We start from the raw sequence: 18,570 nt of genomic DNA on the forward strand, positions 1-18,570 counted from the left end.
GCCTGTACTCCATCCTGACCTCCTGCCTCTCAGGCCCTGACAGCCAGCCCCCAAGCCCCTGGCTCTCCAGAGGATTCTGAGGGCCCCCTGCTCATCAGTCTGCCCAGCCTGCCCCAGCGAGGTAAGAGAGGACTTGCACCTCCCTGGCCCTGCTTCCACGTTCAGAGGGCATCCTTGGCAGGATTGAGAGAGGCTCCAGGCATTTCCCTTCTCTTCCCAGGGAGCCAGCCTGGGCCCAGCCGGGGACTCAGACTCATGTCCAGTCAGGGCAGTGTGGACTCAGACCACCTGGGTAAGCTGGGGTGGGGCATGGAAGACTAAGCTGATGGGAAGTGGACTCAGGGCTGCACAGTGAAAGGTCTGGGCAGGGCCATCAGTAGGGACTAACCTGGAGGGGCACACCGAGCTGATACACTTGGGGCTCAGATGAGCCTAAGGATGGGGTTGAACTTCAGCACGTTTGACACAGGTTACGACGGTGGCAGCAGTGGCTCAGACAGTGAGGGTCCCAGTGAGACCCCAGGTGAGAAGGCCCCCTTCACGCTGCGGACCCCGCCCGGCCCGGCGCCTCCACAGCCTTCGCTCGCGGGCCTCCCTGGGCCCTGCCTGCCTGACTTCTGGCTCATCGTCCGGGTGCTGCAGGACCGTGTGGAAGTGTATGCACACGCGCGGTAAGGAGCAGCGGGGCCCTACACCCGACTCTGATGTTAGCTTCTCCCTGGTCCCACGTCACCCCTCTTCAGTGTCGTTAGAAGGCTAGACTTGGGGCTGAGAGTTTGGGTAGGGGTCTGACTTGTATTCTAAGGTTGAGGGCTCCTGACCACTTCCCACAGACTGTAGCAAAACACATCACTCTGCTTTCCTCATGGAGTTGAAAAGCCGATGAGGATTTTGGTTCCTAGCTGAGCATTAAGGGCATCTGTAGTTCACAGCAGCTTCAGGAGCTGTAGATACATAAAAATAAGGGATGATAGATAATATTTAACAAGTACTTGCTACGCAGCAGGCACCGTTCTAAGTTTTTTACACGGATCAACTCATTTAATCTGTAACAGCCCTGTGAGGTATTACTATCCTTGTGGTCTGAATGAAGAAACTCCAGCACAGATAAGTTAAACACTTGCCCAAGGTCTCAGTTAGTAAGCGGCAGCGCCAGGATCCATACCTAGGTATCTGGTTCAGTACTGCTGTAGTCACAGTGTTGAGAGGGGTGGGGGTGCTGAGAGAAGGGAGGACCCACCATTCTGAGGAAGAAGATCTGAGGGTAGAGAAGGCGAGCTGCATGATGGAAGCCTCAGCACGGCAGCTGGTGAGGCAAGCATGGAACCCAGGCTTCCAGAATTGCTATCGAGAATTCCATCTTTCCCAGTTCCCATCTTGTTTACTTCCCCTTGTCCAGTCCTCCTTCCTTTTCATGGTTCCTCTTGGCGCCAACTCCCATGACACCCTCCCCCCATTCCCTCCCCATGCAATTCTGTGTCTGATCCATCCTTCCCAGGAGCCTGATTCGGGAGGACGGGGGGCCAGGCACTGAGTGTCGCCACCTGCAGCAGCTCCTGGTGAGGCGAGTTGGGGAGATCTGCAGGGAGGTCAACCAGGTAAGAGGCAGCCGGGGGCAGGGCTTTCCAGGCATGGGACACAGCCCAGATGAGGAAGGGGTTTCCAGGAACTTGACCTTCAGAGGCTGTTGATCCATCTTGGATGTTTTCTTTGACCCTTAGTTACTGGGATGCTATTACTCCCCAGGCTCCCTACAAACTGGGGAGCTCTCCCTAACCCACCCCCAGGGTGGGTTACTCTCTCGTCCCCTCCCAGTGACTGTGAGATGCTCCCTCTCATTGCACTGTGCTACCATTTGGGACATGATAGTGAACAAGACAGAGGAAAACCCTGACTCTCTGGAGCTTATGTCAGGTGGAGGAGATAGACATGGAACAACTAAAACACACTAACTACTTCCGCTACAATTGTGAAGGCTTCTACAGAGGAAAAGCAGAGACTGGTGTGAGAGCGTATAACAGGGATCTGACCACCTGCAGTGTCAGGGAAAGCTGGGAAGAAGAGATTTTTTTAAGATGGTGAGCAGATTCTGGCAAAGAGGAGGGACAGGTGTTCCTAACTGGGCTTCAGTGCTCAGAGCCCGGAGCCCAGTGGCTGTCAGATGTCATCTCTGAGCTCCCAGTGGTTACAGGTGCTCTTTTTGACTTCTTATCCCCAGTGGTAATGGGCGTTCTCTCCAGCCTTTGATCACCCCTCACCACCCCCACCATTGTATGGGGGAATATTTCAGCTCCCTGAGACCTCGCTCCTTCTTCTCCCAGCGGCTGCTGCTTCAGGACCTTCATGACAGTCACGTGTGTAACTCTCTTCTGGTGGCTGAGAGTGAAGAAGATCTATGGCGCAGCGAGACGCCCTTCCACTCCCGTCAGCGGGTACCACTGCCCAGTGATGGTGAGTCCTGCCCAGTGATGGTGGGTCCCACCCAGGAGCCTCCCTCCCCAGGGGATGCCGCTGCCCTTGCCTTTATCGAAGACTCTGTTGAGAAGCTGCGGGTAGAGTCACCATTAACTGGCCATCAGTGCCAGGTAATACAGGGAGGGCAAGGAGGAGAGGACAGAAAAGGATCACCAGGTTTGGCTGTTGCGAGTTCATCAGTGACTTTAGTGAAAATGCTTTCAATGGAGAGACGGGAGTAGAAACCAGAGGAAATGGAAACATGAAAGGATGTTCAGGAAGAGGAGCTGGGACTAATTGGTCTTTCAAGTAGCCTAGCAGTGAAGGAGGAGACAAAGTAGATCCGGCAGAAACTAAAGGAAGGTGGGAGGCAAGGCAGGAATTTAAAATAAGGTAGAGACTTGAGCACCCTTATGTTCCACGGGAAAGAGCCAGCAGAGGCGGAGAAATATAGGAGAGAAGGTACACGGAAGAGGCCCCTGCTGTGACCTGTCTTCCTAAATGCACGCCTCTGCCTGGCCCTACCTTGTTTTCCAAAATGACCGTCTTTCCCCTGCAGGGTAATAGACAGGGCCGAAGAAGGGGGCAGGGGCATCGTGGACAAGTAGTGGGCCCCTCACAGGGGAGAAAAACAAAGGGGTGGAGCCTGAGGGCCGGTAGAAGGATTTGCCTTCTGATTGGCTGTCCCTCCACGCAGGCAGGCAGGCACAGAACCCTTCGGGGTTTCTGAGATTTGTGGTCGTGGTTAGGAAACGTGATAATCTGAGATTTCTGGTCGTGGTTAGGAAACGTGATAATCTACTCGAGATGGTAATTGAAGTCTCCGCAGTTCTGCTCCCTTCTCTTACTCCTCATGACCTCTCACCCCAACTCACAGAGGAAAGCCGGATCATGCCATTCCTTTGCCATTGTCTCTCTGTTATAAAAGTCAGATCACTCCTTATCTTTAACATTCTCAGCAAGTCTGTGGACGAACGTTCCTAACAGCTCCGGGAGAGTACATCTCTCAGCTCATCCTGGGATGTATTCCATATCAAAGCCAAATCCCCATAATTGATGGACTTCCCAGGGTTTTGAAGCATCTTCTGCAAATTGAGTATGAGCTGTGACAGCCAAGCACTTTTACTTCACAATGGCTCCCAGCAGCCCAGGACGTTAGATCAGTCAGAATCCAGACCCAGCCCTTCCTCATTTTAGTCTCTCCATATGGTTTTGCTGAAACCCTTAGCAACCAGCATTCCATTCCAGACTCTGCAGCCTCCCAGGTATCCTGCATGCTGCTCACATCTGACAGCAGCTTCTCTGGGAAACCAAATTGCCACCTTGACCTACCGGAAGGTTCCTCATCGACCTGGAAACCTAAAAAGGGTGGATTGAGGCCATGGGCTATGGCCATGGGCTCTCGCGTAGAGCCACACCACCCTTTGGGTTCTCTGGGATAGCTGTCCTCCAAAGCACAGGACGTAGTTTCCCCCCGCTTTGCTGCACGTGTGTGTAAGCAGTCACGCCCTTTTTGTTTTAATGGGGTTATTGTTGCAACTCCCAGTGAGTACACAAGGGGGGTGTATGTTGTGTACCCCGTATGTGTATATGTATGTGTGTGTATATGTATATGTATATGTATATGTATATGTATATGTATATGTGTGTGTATATGTATATGTATATGTTGTGACAGGCTCAGAGTGTCTTGGCATTATCTTCAGAATTTTCTCATGCTTTGCCTTGCCTGACACCTTTTCTTAGCTCCTTCTCCACATCTCCCTGACATAGTTCTGAAAACCTTTGTGCTGTGACTTATCTTCCTAAAAGCATGGTCCTATCTTATTACCCAGAATGACCATCTATCCCCACTGCAGAGTAATAGGCCCGAGGAGTAGGACAGGTAGGCCGGTTCACAGGTGAGAAGTCTCTGAGGGCAGAGGGCTGTGTCCCATTTCTGATCCACTGTCTCCCTTCCCCCAGATTACACGGCTGATGAGAGCTGTGGACCCCGAGGGTACCTAGCAGCCACCATGCAGTTTGTCCCTGGCCATTTCTCCTGTGACGTTGTGTGGGGAACCGTGATTCGAGTCCACTCACGCCTCAAAATGGGGCCCAGCATGGGGGTCTCTCGGGGTATGTGATTGACATGAGAGGGCAGGTAGAGTTAAGGGGAGTCGAGGTTGTGTGTGGGGGGGGGATCTGGAGAAGGGAGTTTCCTAAACCCATGTTCCTCTCACAGCCATCCAGGCCCTGCGCTCTGTGCTCAATGCCTTCTCCGTGGTGAACCGGAAGAATATGTTTGTTTATCAGGAGCGAGCAACGAAGGCTGTATACTATCTGCGGTATGTGGGCCCTGAGAAGATGGGCTACAGCATGGGTTAAGGTTGGTGCAGGAGGAGGTATGTCCAAAGCCCTTGCCACTCTTTCCCAGGCTCCTGGAGACGTCCTGCAGTGAGCGGCCATGGGACGGCGATGCCCTGCCCCCGTCCCTAGCTCTGTCCCGAAGCCAGGAGCCCATCTACTCTGAGGAAGCCTCGGCATGTATCCCCCCACTCCCTGATGCCCCCGTGCTCCCTCATACTTTGCTCCCTGGAGCCGGGCCCTGACCAGAGTTTCCCTGCAGGGTCCTCGTTCCCCCCTGGACATGGCCTCCAGCCGAGGTTCAGATGCTGCTCGTCCTGTGGGCCAAGTGGACAGACATATCCAGCTGCTGGTGCATGGCGTAGGGCAGGCAGGTGAGGGCCATGAGGAGGGGTAGGGGAGTGACCAGATGAGGTTCCAAAGTCCTCTGGGACTTCTTCTTATGCCAGCTCATGCTATGCTCTGGGCTTCTCTCGAGCAGGAGCTGGGTGGGAAAGGACAGGCTCCTGGGGTGTTTAGGGGTAGGACCTGTCGCTGACTGAAATGCAGCTTAGGGAGGAGGAGCTGTAAAAGTTGACACCCAGGTGTCTGTCCTGGATGACTGTGTGGATAGGTGGTGGTACCACTGGTCAGGTACTGGGGCAGGTTTGGGATGAAGATGATGGGTTCGGTTTGGGATACGTTGAGCCTGAGGCATCCAGTAGGCAACTGGCTCGTTTAATTTATTTATGGCTCAAAAGTGTGCACTAGTCTTGGGCTAAGACTGCGACATATGAGGTAGTTGCTATTATCATCCCCATTGTATTGAGGGGGGCACCGAGGCTTTGAGAGGTTAGACTCACTTGTCCACGGTCATGTACGAGTAGCTTGGCAGAACCAGAACCTGGTGTTGGCTGCCTCTGGTGCACGGGAGTCTGTTTGAGTCTGGGGTTAAGGGCTGGGATGGGGGTAGCTGGATCCTCCGCCCGTGTCCCCACCTTGCCACTGTGGCTGTGTCCAGGTCCCGAGATCACAGATGAGCTGGTGCGGGTTCTGCGTCGGCGCCTGGATGAGGCCACCCTGGACGTCATCACAGTCATGCTTGTTCGGAACTGCAAGCTGACGCCGGCTGATGTGGAGGTCAGCTCCCTCCCAGGCTCCCTGCATGGCTCCTCCCACGCAGCCAGCCGCAGGGACGGTCTCCGCGGGAACCTCTTCCTTCATCTCTGACTCCCCTTCCTTCCCTCTCTCTGCAGTTCATCCAGCCCCCAGGAAGTCTGCCCTCGGAGGTGCTGCATCTGGCTCTGCCGCCCTCCTGCAGGCCCTGGCTTCCTGCCCTGGCCTGGTACCTGCGGCAGAATCTGCTCATCTTCCTGCACTCGCCCAAGTACACAGACAGCAACAGCCGGAACCACTTCCAGGTGAGACTGCACGCACCTCTCCCCACCCGCTTGCACCAGGCCCTCCACCCACCACACACCCTTGCTGTGTAACTGTTTGCTACAGATGCCCCCTACCAATGTACCTTTGCCCATGGACCTGTGTACACCCAGGCCCCCCTTCCCTGGCCTTTATTATCTACCTGTGTCTTCCTGTGCTTTTACGTGTAGCTGTCCCCCACTTCCCCTTGTGGATACCCGTTCCCTGATGGCATTTGTCCATTTGCCTGGTCTTAGTGCTCGGTGGCCGTTCTCTCCCCAGCATCCACTCCCACCACAGGGTGGCCTCCCCGACTTGGACATCTACTTGTACAACAAGCCTGGAGGACAAGGCACTGGGGGCAAAGGTACAGTGCAGGGCCTGGGCCCGTGGCACCACCAGGCATGGGAAAGCCTGTTCCTGTCTCGCGGCTGAGGGCCTTTCCCAGCCTTGCACCTGAGGGGGATTGGGTGGGGTGGGGCAGGGCCTGGAAGTCCCAGACCTGAGCTTTCCTATGGATTTCTACCTAGGGGTCGCCTGCATCACTCTAGCTTTTGTGGATAAGGAGGGAGCCCCCATCTCACTGGCACCATGCCCCCCCTCTTCTCCGGGGCCCCCAGACCCACTGCAGGAGGAGGAATTTGAGCAGCTGACTCAAGTCACTCGCTGCCCAGTCGTGCCGGATAACTCTTCAGGTAGGGAAGCTTGGTCAGAAGAGGGGGTGTTTATTTAATGCTGTAGAAACCAGGGACACACTCAAGTGGCCCCCATTCTCTCCTCCAGCTCCGAACGGGGCCCCACGGCTTCGACTGGATGTGTGGGAAAAGGGGAACATCAGTATCGTGCAGCTGGAGGAGAAGCTCCGAGCAGCAGCTCGCCAGGCCCTGGCTGATGCCATCATGGAGCTCCGGCTGCTGCCAGCTTCACTATGCACAGAGGACACGGCCCCAGGTGTGCAGGGTCTGGAGAACCTCACAGGTCTAGGTGCAAACGTGAGAGTCTGGGGAGACGTCACAGAGGCCCCATCTGAAATACACGTTCACAGTTGTCCATCACCTTCCCTGCATCAGCAAGGTGATATGCCTTGGTAGAAATGTATGCATGCTGGTCCCTCACTCAGAGGGGGAATATGTGGTCAGGAACTCCCTTCACACACACACAGCCATGCACCTTCAACTGCATATACTGCCATTCAGGAACAGGTAGAGTTAAGTGGCACATCACTCTCTTACCAGTCTCGGGGCTAGGTTGTCTGAAATGGGGATTGATGGTCAGTGACAGGAGTCTGTAATGTCTGGTGCCCACAGGAAGTCTCAAGAGCGGGTCATTGGAAACAAAGAGCCCTGCAGGCCAAGCTAGCATCTTTCCCCCTGGCCCTGGCCCTGGCCCTGGCCCTCGCCCTGGCGAGCCTGTGACACCCCCAAGCAAAGCTGGCCGACGTAGCTTCTGGGATATGCTGGTAATGGGAGAAAGGGAGGTGGTGAAGTTGACATCTGCCTTCTTGTCTGCCTCCTGTCTCCCCTACACGCCCCGCCCCAGATCTCCTGTTGTGTAAAACTGCTCTGTGCCTTGTATAGGAGTGTGCAGAGCGTGGCAAGTTCTCACCAATACAGAGATACAGAGAGTGCCTCAGCTTGTTAAGTGCTTTCACTTCCACTTTTCCTGTCAGATCCTCACAGCCTGCATGATTGCAGCAGGCCTTTCACCAGTGAGGTAGCTGAGGCTCCAGAAAGTTGAGCAGCCTGTCCAAGGCTGCTTGGCCAGCCTCCAGGGCCTAAACCCGGGCCTCCAAATCCTCCAGGCTCTTGTTACCGTCCATGATGCCTCCGTCCTCCACCCCGTTCCCCTTCCCTTTAGCCCCTCCTCATTTACTGCATTGTTGCCAGAGTAAAACAGAATGTGGGGACTTGGGTTCCCCGAAAACAACTGATGACATTGTCCTGGATCGGCCAGAAGACACTCGGGGCCGGAGGCGTCACAAAACAGAGAGTGTTCGGACTCCCGGTGGGACTGAGCGGGCAGCAGGCCCAGAGTCTGGAGCCCAGAGACAAAGGTGTGTGTGTGTGGTCACAGGGGATGTTGGGTGCATGTAAACACAGCCGTCTTGTATGTGGGTGCAAGGCTGTTGCTCCTGCTGTGTCTTCAGACGCAGGACCACACAGCTGGAGGAGGGTGAGGCAGGCACCCTGCAGCCTGTGTTTGCTCTCGTCGCTCAGCGCTGGATGGAGTTCATGGTTCAGATGGGTGAGACCCCAGCCCCCCTCCCACCCTTAAGCTCCTGCCCTGGTCCCCATGCCACAGCCCCACCGTGACTTCTGTGTCCTGGATCCAGGATGTGCCTCGGTGTCCAGGAGCTCCACTCACGTGGTGTCCCGGTTCCTGCTCCCATCTGTCCTGTCTGAGTTCACCACTCTGGTCACCTCAATGGCTGGAGACACCAGTGTCCGCATCTTTGAGCAGCATTTGTGAGTTTGGGGTCTCACGGAAGCTGAGGTAGGAGAGGTGGGGGCCTGGCCCAGGAGGAGATAACCAGGGAATGGGGCCATGGATGGTCTGCTTTCTGTCCGTCCCTCCCACTAGGGCTTCTGAGCCAGAGATCTTCAGTCCTTGTTCCCTTGGACAGCTGGGCCCAACTCCCCGCCCGGCAGCTGAGCGGCATCTGCTGCTTCTGGGAAGGAACTTCTCGCAGTGGAGGAGACCCACCCAGCAGGGTGAGGCCACGGCCCGGAGGAGGGTGGGCTCAGAGTGACTGACCCTGGAGCCGCTGACCCCGTGGGACGCAGGGTGGGATCGAGGGGGATCGGCCCCCAGACCCTCATTTTGCCCCTCCCTGACCCCATAGCTGCCAAAGCCGTACAGCGCTTCGAGCCAGGAGGCGACGGGAGCTTGGGGCGAAATGCTCCCCGGCAGAGGTTCTTGCTGCTGGAGGTCATGGACAAGAAGGTAGACGTGGGGCCAGGGGCTGGCTGGGAGGAGGGGCTCCATGATCCCACTGACGCTGAGCCCTGACTTCCAGCTGCATCTGCTGACCTACAACTGGGCCCCAGACCTGGGGGCGGCCCTGGGCCGAGCACTGGTTCGTCTCGTGCAGTGGCAGAACGCACGCGCCCATCTCATCTTCTGCCTCCTCAGCCAGAAGCTTGGGCTCTTCCACCACTACGGCCAATTGGACTTCCCAGTGCGCGACGAAAAGGTGCCTGCTGCTCAGGTTCCCTCCTCTCCTGAGTGGTCAGCTAAAGGAAGTAGCAGTTCGGGAACAGGAGAGGGAGGGGACAGGCTGAGGGCAGGGGCAGTGGGGAGGGAGAGTCTGAGAGAGGAGGCCACGGGGGCGGTGGGAGAGGAGGTCTGAGGGCAAAGGCCATGGACCCATTGTGAGGCTCCGTCTCTCTTAGGAGCCAAACCCATTCCTGCTGCCGACCATGGAAGCAGAGACCCTCATCCGGAGTGCAAGCCCCCCTCTGAGCCGCGAGCAGGGACGGCTGAGTGGGTCCTCTCGGGGTGGGGGCCCCCTTTCCCTGGACACATTCCCCTTCGATGAGGCCCTAAGGGATATCACGGCCGCCCGCCCCAGCTCCTCCCTCGGCCCTGTGCCCAGACCACCCGATCCTGTCACCTACCATGGACAACAGTTCCTGGAGATCAAGATGGCAGAGCGCAGAGGTGAGGGCGCTGAGCCAGGAAGCGGGCAGGGCAGTCTGTGGAGTCTGGCAGGGCCAGGGGTGGCCATTCCTGGGGGCCGCTACTAATGCCTCCAACCCCCAGAACTGGAGCGCCAGATGAAGATGGAGAACCTGTTTGTAACGTGGCAGCAGCGCTCCGCCCCAGCCAGCATGCCCATCAGTGTGAGTGGCCAACCTGCGTCCTCTGGGAGCGTCCCATGACCCTGCCCTGGCCACCGCCCCAGTGCTCACTGCCCATTTCCCCAGGCCGGGGAGCTGGAGACCCTGAAACAGTCATCCCGCCTGGTGCATTACTGTGCGACGGCCCTGCTCTTCGACCCCGCAGCCTGGCTGCATGGGCCCCCAGAGACCTCTGGGCCCCCGGAGGGGCAGGTGAGGCTCCAGACTCTGGATTTCTCCTGTGGGACCTCCCTTTACCCAGCGGGGACCTCCATTCCTCCACCCCTGCTAGGGTGGTTGACGGTGGGTAGAGCCTTTCTTAACCTCCACTCCCACAGCGGCGCCACCGCCCTGAGTCAGGGTCTGGGAGCCGAGAGGCCTCCGCCAGCTGCGACTCCTCGGATGGGCCTCCACCGGGCGCCCGGGAGGAGCCTTGGCTGAAGGAGCTGAGCTTGGCTTTCCTGCAGCAGTACGTGCAGTATCTGCAGAGCATGGGCTTTGTGCTGGTGCCGCTGCGGCCCCCCTCGCCCGCCCGCAGGTGAGCGCGTCTCGTCTCCCCACCCTCCTCTCCTCCTCCTCAGCAGGTGTTGCCCCACACACCCTTCCTCTTGGGTCCTATTTGGGTAATTTGGGCCTTGCGTACATCCATCTCATCAGGCCCGCACACACACGTGAGGATCTGGGACACCTACCTGCAGCCCTCAAGCACATTCCGTAAGCCTCACACATCTCGTGGAACTCATGGCCACGTTCGTACACAAACTGGGTACATTTTCACAGAGCTGCTTTCCCACGTGTGTCTTCTGTGCTTTCACGCTGGTGTCCATCCACACACACCAGTCCTGTACAAGCTCTTGGACCTGGGTCTTAATGATTGTTGTCCTGATGACCTCCTGACCTCTCCAGAGATTTACATAGTTCCTGGCCCAGGAAGTTCTTTTCTCACCATGTTTTTTTTTGTTTTGTTTTTTTCTCACCAAGGACTCAGCAATGGGCCTACTCGCATCACTGTCCTCTGGCCTGTTCTTGGTCATGTTCACTCACTGGCCAGTAGTGAGAGGTCTGAGTCATGGGAGGTAGTAGACAGCTCCTCTGGCAACACCTTCCATCTCCCCAGAACGCAGTGAAAACTCTGCAACCACCTTTCCCATCCTGTGTCAAGTCTCAAATTCCCATTTCTATGGCCCGTGCCCTATGCCCCTCTCAGCGTCTGAGCCTCCAGATGCTATGTTCCCAGCTCCTTCCCAGTGGCTGCATGGGAAAATGTCTGTTCGTGTTATGCTGTTGCTTTCGTGTATCCAGATGTGTGAGTTTGTTTTCTCCCTCCTCTCTGCTTTCAGTTTGATACTTTTTCAGACTAGTAAATATAAGTTGTACTTCCTTACTCAAGACGCCCTCTTGGCCCAGAAAGCCAATTCCAACTCCTAAGCATTTTTGTAACCAGCTCTCTACCTCCCAGGCCTCCCTCTCATTTCCAGGCCTTAGGAAGAGAGGACAGGCCTGCGCCTCTGGGACATTTCATTCAGCACCCCTCTCATTTCTCAGTGACAGACCCCAGGAGGAGCTCTCTGCTCATTGCCCCCCACAGCCAGTTCCCAGCTGTAGGGATTTCTCTGGAGTTCGCATCCTTCCCATTCAGTTATGTTCTTCCCAGAAATCAGAATTCCCTTTTAAAACCAAAGATACTAGGATTAAAAATATGTTTCTAGAGGAGAATTTAAAGTCAGGCCTTCCTTCCTCTCCAGTCTCTAACCATTACCAATCACTAGTTAGGTCTGGTCCCTATTTCCTTGAGGATTAAGTGGGACATTTCTTGCCAGAGGCTTTGAACCCCCAGCAGGAGTTCCAGTGGTTTATAGCTCCTGAGTATGAGTGCATCCCACTGGCCCTTTCTACTTTGTCCTCATTCACAGTATTTCTCTTTTCCCTTTGCCTCTGAGTTGAGAAATGAAGAACAGCAGGCCTGTGGAACACTGAAAATGCCCTTCCCGGGTCAAAAGAGAACCCCTTTTCCCTCCCAGGGGAACGTCCCTAACCAGGGCATCAAGCATCTGCTTGCACTTTCCCCATGAAATCTTAGGCAGACATCACACTCTCCCCTCCCTTGCTGTCCACAGTAAGCAGGTATCTCCATCCGCTCATAAGTGTCTCCCCCCAATCACAGCAGCCTCTGCAGCTCTACCCTCACCCTCTCACTGGAAGAGAGAGGCCTGGTCTCCGCCTCCCCCTTAGAGCAGCAGCTGCTGTGGAGAGAGCCCCGCCCCACAATCGAGCCCTGGACTCCTGGCCTAGCCTTGCCACTTACCCACCGTGGAACCCCAGGCAGGTTCTTCCCTTCTCTGGGCCTGTCTCCTCTCCTGCAAAACGATTCCACGTGAAATGGGTTCTGGGTCTGATAGCCGTGACCCTTCACCCCACTGGCCTGCCTCACTCCCTTGTCCCTCTCTTCCTTTTCTGCAGCACCAGCCGGCTGCGGGCCATGGCTATCCTTGGAACAGAAGGTCGGGGCTCCTTCTCCTGCCCGAAAGCCAAAACTGAAGGGAGCCCCAAGGTAACACGTCGTCGTGTTCCTTCCCCAAGAGTGAAATCAGTGATGCCTGAGACACCAGCATCACTGAGCCTGAATTATTTGCCCAAGGCCTAAAGCGGGGGGCTCTGGGTGATGACTGAGGTCATTGATCCCAGCCTGACACCATTAAAGTCACTGACCCAGGGGACTTTTTCCCCGATGGTCCGAGGCTGGTGAGCCCCCGGCCCTTGCCCCTGAACCCGTCTTTTTCCTTTCTGCAGAGCACTGGCTGTCCCGTCACCACGTACCACCTGCAGCGGGCACTGCCCGGGGGCATCATCCTCATGGAGCTGGCCTTCCAGGTGAGCAGAAGGAGCTCTACATGGGGAGAGCCAGGCCCACCTGTCTCTCGCCCTCCTGACCTCATCTTCGTCCTCTCTCCAGGGCTGTTACTTCTGTGTCAAACAGTTTGCCCTGGAATGTTCCCGAATCCCCATGGGGCAAGCTGTCAACTCCCAGGTATGTGGTGGGGACGGAGGGCCGTGAGGTCTCAGGCGTAGTCAGTGCAGCCCCAGTGACCACCTGGTGCAGGCGTCTGGGCCATTCCAGTGCTCTGCCTTCCTCAGGCACCAGTCTTACTCTGTGGTAGTCTAGACCTGTATTCAGCCATGGCACTGGGGGCAGAAGGCAGTGCAGCACAGTGGCTGGTCTGGCCCTGTGGTCATTCTGGCACTGACCATACATGGGTAGACAGTGAGGACATTTGAGCAGAGCGGGTAATCTGACACATGTGTGGGTCGGTGCCATGGGCAGTCCTGGCCTCGTCTAGGGCTGGGGACAACCTGGCACTGTCCATATAGTCACTAACACTTAGAATGTGGACTAGAGTCCCCACTCACACAGCACAGCCCCCCACACTCAGTTGTTATTTCTGTCCCTGTCTGACTGCCTGAAGGCAGGGCTTCTGCACCCCATGAGGTTCTGAGCACTCAAGAGGGCTCAGAAAGAATGAGTCGCGACTGAGTGTGGTCGGAGACCCGAAGCCCTCCAGCCTTGAGTGAGTTCAGCCCCTTCGTTGTTTGGCTTCTGCCTTCCTTGTGCCTCGAGTTGAGTTTCTGAGAGATCAGGGTCTGACTGGGTGCAGTCCGTCGCCCTCCAGTACAGATGGCACACACTCTTCCCATATCTGGACAGCTCAGATCCAGCCCACAGGTGTGGATGCCTGGTCTAGTCATCACAGGATAGTGAGATCCAGGAAAGCTTGGTGATTTTAGTGCAGGAACCTACCTGGCCCAGGGCACAGAAGGGAGATTGGACAGGCAGGTACTCTTTCACACTTTGCTGTAGTATTGGCGGGAAGGACCCACCCCATTATTCTCTTGAGCTTCTTGAAGTCCTGGCTGCCCTGCCCCCTGATCTCCATCCAGCTTGGCTCTCTCTGCACCTACATATCTAATCTCTAACCTTACTTAGATTTCTAAGTTGCTTTATTATAGCTATTACTTATTTATTAACTGCTTAGTATACATGCTAAGGGAAGAGGAGAATTTTACTCCTACTGTACAGATAAGGAAACTGAGGTTCATGGAGGTTAAGTGATGTGCCCCAGGGCACACAGCTAGTTGCTGACAGTACTAGGGTTGCAAGCTGGGTCTCTGACTCTGAGGCTTATCCTTGGTTACTGCAGTTTATCACGCAGCTCTAAATTTATGAGGACCTTTCCTTTATCTCCATGGTAGATGAGGAAACTGAAGCAGAGAGGTTGTAAGTTACCCAAGGTCACGCAGCTACTCTGACTCCTAGGCAACTGCTGCTTCTACAGTCACTGATTTCCTTTCCTGTTAATTTTTATGCCCTGTGCCCCCAAGGGCACGGTCAGGTAGATTCTGCCATTCTAGCATCACCTATCCAACTGTTAACACACTCTCAGTAACACTGATGTACACCAAGAGAAGCACCAGCTCTGTGTCTCTGCCCTCCTTTCTTCCTCCATCAATGGTTCGTTCGTTCATTCATTCATTCACAGATGAATTAGAGGAGGCCAGCCCTGGACTAGCCTTGGCAGGATGTCCCAGATGAAGCTTTACAAATGAGTGGGAGTTAGCCAGCTTTGGGGACCAGGGGGAGCAGCATTCAGGCAAACAGAACAGCAGGTACAAGAGTGTAGAGAAAATATGTAGTATACGTTGCAAGAGCAAGTAATTTGATGAGAAGATAAAGCTGGAGGGATGGGAAGCGACCAGGAAAGCCTTTCTAATAGTGAGTAATTACACACCTGGCCTACCCTGACCACCCTGTTTAAAACCACACCTGCTTTATTTACTGCTTGATTTTCCATAACCATCTACTAATGTGCTATTTATTCTGCCTAATGTTTATTGTCTTATCTCCCCACTACTAGACTGTAAGCTCCTTGAGGGTAGGGGTTTGTATCCCCAGCAACTAGAACAGTACCAGGTAGGCACGTGGGAGGCACTCGACAAGTATTTGTTACATGAGTGAATCTGTGCCAGACTTGAGTGGAGACTGGGATACAGAGTAAAAAAGGTTCATGTCTCAAAATGGTCAGTTCATGTAAACAGAGTTACAACACTGTATAATGTAATGAGGAGGGCTTCTCACAGAAGCGTTTCTGGCAGAGGGGCCCATGGCGACGGGGTGAATCTTGAGCTGCCGTTTTCCAGGCAAGGAGGGAAGTGAGACGGGCGGGCAGCCTGCCACCGTTTCCTGACCAGGTCCTCCCTCCCCGCTCCCCAGCTGTCCATGCTGTTCACGGAGGAGTGTGACAAGGTGCGGGACCTGATGCACGTGCACTCGTTCAGCTACGACTTCCACCTGCGCCTCGTGCGCCAGCACGTGCTGGGCGCCCACCTGGTGCTGAGGCACGGCTACCACCTCACCACCTTCCTGCGACACTTCCTGGCCCACCACCCTGATGGGCCCCACTTTGGCCGCAATCACATTTACCAAGGTCGGTGCCCAGGGGCAAGCCAGTGAACCTGGAAAGGAACAGGCCGCCAGGTGTCTCAAGCCAGGGCCAGGGGGACCACTTCCGGGGACCTGACCTTGTCTCTGCCTCTCCTGTCCTATATGGTCAAGTCGCCTCATGTCACCTGGACCCTGTCCCCATGTCTCTGTCTTAAGTTCTTCTCAGTCTGTTTTCATAGCAAGTTTGGTTTAATTTTCGTAGCAAGCAAAGTTTAGATCCTGTGTCGTGTGTACCCTGCCCCCTGTGTGTCCTGAGCCACTTCTGTCCCATCTCCATGTCCCTCAGGAGCTCCCCAGAAAGAATCGGCCTGCTTGCCCGTCAGAGCCTCAGGGATTCCCATCCTCCGGCCCCACCAGATCACTGTGTCTGTCCCAGGCTCAGTGTCTCCTGTAACTCGCCCCTCAGGGACCCTGGAGCTCCCAACTCCGCTCATTGCTGCCCACCAGCTGTACAACTACGTGGCCGACCATGCCAGCTCCTACCACATGAAGCCACTGCGGATGGCCCGGCCAGGAGGCCCGGAACATAACGAGTACGCCCTGGTGTCGGTGTGGCACAGGTAAGGCGAGAGGGGATGCCTGGAGCCGGAGTCGGGGCCATCCTTGCAGTGGGGGACCTGCGTTTTCTTGGACAGAAGGGGTGGGGTTGGCTTCATCAGAAGCTCAGGCTTGACGTCTCCCCAACCCCCACCACACAGCTCTGGCTCCTACCTGGACTCTGAGGGACTTCGTCACCAGGACGACTTCGACGTGTCTCTGCTTGTTTGTCACTGTGCCGCACCCTTTGAGGAGCAAGGAGAGGCCGAGCGGCACGTTCTGCGGTCAGCAGATCCCCTGCCTTGAACTTGCCCGTTGCCCAGCCGCTCCCTGCTGTTGCCCTGTGTCTCTCCTGCTGTGACCATCACACTCCTGCCCCTCCCCACCCTAGGCTGCAGTTCTTCGTGGTGCTCACCAGCCAACGAGAGCTCTTCCCCAGACTCACTGCTGACCTGCGCCGGTTCCGGAAGCCGCCCAGACTGCCCCCTGAGCCAGAGGCTCCTGGGAGCTCAGCCGGTAGCCCTGGGGAGGCCTCAGGGGATGGTCTGGCCCCTGGACCGGCTCCCCTCTTCCCCCCACTGGCTGCAGAGGTGGGTGTGGCACGGGCACGGCTGGCTCAGCTGGTACGGCTGGCTGGAGGGCACTGCCGTCGGGACACCCTTTGGAAGCGCCTCTTCTTGCTGGAACCACCAGGACCTGATCGGCTGCGACTAGGGGGGCGCCTGGCCCTGGCCGAGCTGGAGGAGCTCCTAGAAGCAGTCCATGCCAAATCCATTGGGGACATTGACCCCCAGCTGGTAAGCAGCTGTGGGTTCCAGAAGGGGCTGGGACGGAAGCTAGGAATTCCACTGGCAGCCCCGGTAGAGGTTGCAAGGGTCTCAGAGGTGGTTCTGGAACAGCAGATCCATGCCTGTGGACCTTCCCCTAGGACTGCTTCCTGTCTATGACGGTCTCCTGGTACCAGAGCCTGATCAAGGTTCTCCTAAGCCGCTTTCCCCAGAGCTGTCGCCATTTCCAGAGCCCAGACTTGGGAACTCAGTACCTGGTAAGTCTCTTTGACCTTCCTCTGAAAGGGGAGACACAGCAGAAATCCTCATCAGAGAGATGATAGGGTCCCCCTCAAAGAACCCCAGTCTGACTAAACAGGGAGGCTGAGATGGAGTGACCACACCGGTAGATGGATGTAAAACCTTTCAAGCACCAAGCCACAGCATGTGATTCACTGAGAATAACCTAGAGCTGTGCCCTCAGGGCTCACAAAAAGCACAAACTTTGGCTAGCGATCCTGAGGGCCAAGCCAACCTTGTGAGTGGTTGCTCTTGGAGGTTCCAGTCCCAGAAAGGACCTCCTGGGCTTTCAGGCCTTTTTACCAAAGTGTGGTCCTCACACCAGCAGCGTCAGCACCACCTGGGAGCTGACCGAAGTGCAGACTCTCAGACCCCACCCCAGACCTGCTGGCTCAGAACCTGCCTTTCAGCCAGATCCGCAGGTGATTGGTACGCACAGTAGAGGTTGACAGGTTGCTGGGAAGGACAGGTAGAGAGGAGAGCTATGGCAGTGGGCACAAGCCTGGGGATTGAGAGCCTAAAGGATGGCCCCAACGAGAGCAGCGATCAGGAGAGGAGACATTCAAGAGAAGATTTCAAAAGAAAAGATGCTTGGTCTGTGGTAAGGGGTCCTGCGACATAGTGCTTGTGGGGAAGACAAGTTTCAAGGTGTGACAAAGCAACACCCAGAGAAGCCGAGGTTAGTTAGGGTAAGGCTGCGGTGGTGCAGGTGGGTGTGAGCAGATGGGGATGCTTCTGTGGGTGGCGGGAACGCCGAAGCAGGAGTGGGTTTGGGGGAAGGGTGAAGAATTGAATCTGAGGCCCAGGAGGACCTTCGAGGACCACAGTCTAGAAGGTATATGGGCATCGGGGATTGGCGCTCAGGAGAGAGATGTAGGCAGCACTTAAATACAAACAGGTGGTGACTGAAGCTGGGCATAGAAGAAACTGCCCAGGGAGAGATCACAAAGCTGAGCACCAGGGACAGGCATCAGGGAGGCCAGAGACACGAAACCCAGGAGGAAAGGAGGGCTCGCGTCAAGGGGAGAGAACCCTCCTTTGCTTCTGGGCTTCAGTGTGTGAGCTTACGCAGGGCCTTCCAGTCAAGTACCACTCGCTCATCCTGGTGAGGCTGGACAGGCTAACCAGGGGCCAGTGAGGACGAGGACCGAGGTTGGGCTTGGAGGAGGTCCTGGGCGGCCGTGCAGTGTAGGTAGGGTCAGGTGTGGTGATGGGAGCGGGCCCCACTCTCAGGACGCCCTCCAGGAGGGTGTGTGCCTCACTCCGCATCTCATTCTGTCTTTTGCTGCAGGTTGTGTTGAATCAGAAGTTCACTGACTGTTTCGTGCTCGTGTTTCTGGATTCCCACTTGGGAAAGACGGTGAGAATGGGAGGGGGCGGTGAGGGGCTTTGTGTCAGCCTAATGCTCCATCCCAGAGCCTGCTGAGGTTGG

At 56.0% G+C, this 18,570-nt stretch overlaps 1 protein-coding gene across 4 annotated transcripts in view; it reads left to right on the forward strand.

The window, feature by feature from the left end:
- SZT2 (SZT2 subunit of KICSTOR complex) overlaps positions 1-18,570 on the forward strand; it is a 51,368-nt gene that overhangs the window by 31,857 nt on the left and 941 nt on the right. For 3 of the 4 annotated variants that reach the window (XM_032625540.1, XM_032625550.1, XM_032625558.1), the window contains 34 exons: positions 34-121; positions 221-292; positions 470-671; positions 1,499-1,598; positions 2,322-2,451; positions 4,420-4,572; positions 4,679-4,781; positions 4,871-4,976; positions 5,063-5,174; positions 5,801-5,919; positions 6,036-6,200; positions 6,481-6,565; positions 6,729-6,893; positions 6,982-7,149; positions 7,506-7,657; positions 8,085-8,251; positions 8,345-8,442; positions 8,531-8,663; positions 8,779-8,909; positions 9,041-9,141; positions 9,215-9,391; positions 9,591-9,858; positions 9,961-10,040; positions 10,125-10,250; positions 10,376-10,575; positions 12,498-12,588; positions 12,828-12,908; positions 12,991-13,065; positions 15,304-15,517; positions 15,941-16,094; positions 16,233-16,355; positions 16,463-16,868; positions 17,000-17,116; positions 18,430-18,498. In XM_032625540.1, coding sequence (XP_032481431.1) covers positions 34-121; positions 221-292; positions 470-671; positions 1,499-1,598; positions 2,322-2,451; positions 4,420-4,572; positions 4,679-4,781; positions 4,871-4,976; positions 5,063-5,174; positions 5,801-5,919; positions 6,036-6,200; positions 6,481-6,565; positions 6,729-6,893; positions 6,982-7,149; positions 7,506-7,657; positions 8,085-8,251; positions 8,345-8,442; positions 8,531-8,663; positions 8,779-8,909; positions 9,041-9,141; positions 9,215-9,391; positions 9,591-9,858; positions 9,961-10,040; positions 10,125-10,250; positions 10,376-10,575; positions 12,498-12,588; positions 12,828-12,908; positions 12,991-13,065; positions 15,304-15,517; positions 15,941-16,094; positions 16,233-16,355; positions 16,463-16,868; positions 17,000-17,116; positions 18,430-18,498 — 4,731 coding nt within the window. Of the gene's footprint in view, positions 1-33; positions 122-220; positions 293-469; positions 672-1,498; positions 1,599-2,321; positions 2,452-4,419; positions 4,573-4,678; positions 4,782-4,870; positions 4,977-5,062; positions 5,175-5,800; positions 5,920-6,035; positions 6,201-6,480; positions 6,566-6,728; positions 6,894-6,981; positions 7,150-7,505; positions 7,658-8,084; positions 8,252-8,344; positions 8,443-8,530; positions 8,664-8,778; positions 8,910-9,040; positions 9,142-9,214; positions 9,392-9,590; positions 9,859-9,960; positions 10,041-10,124; positions 10,251-10,375; positions 10,576-12,201; positions 12,360-12,497; positions 12,589-12,827; positions 12,909-12,990; positions 13,066-15,303; positions 15,518-15,940; positions 16,095-16,232; positions 16,356-16,462; positions 16,869-16,999; positions 17,117-18,429; positions 18,499-18,570 lie in introns of those variants that run through there. The other variant, XM_032625568.1, reaches the window with a different exon arrangement.

Source organism: Phocoena sinus, chromosome 1, assembly GCF_008692025.1.
Source record: "Phocoena sinus isolate mPhoSin1 chromosome 1, mPhoSin1.pri, whole genome shotgun sequence".
NCBI lineage: Eukaryota > Metazoa > Chordata > Mammalia > Artiodactyla > Phocoenidae > Phocoena > Phocoena sinus.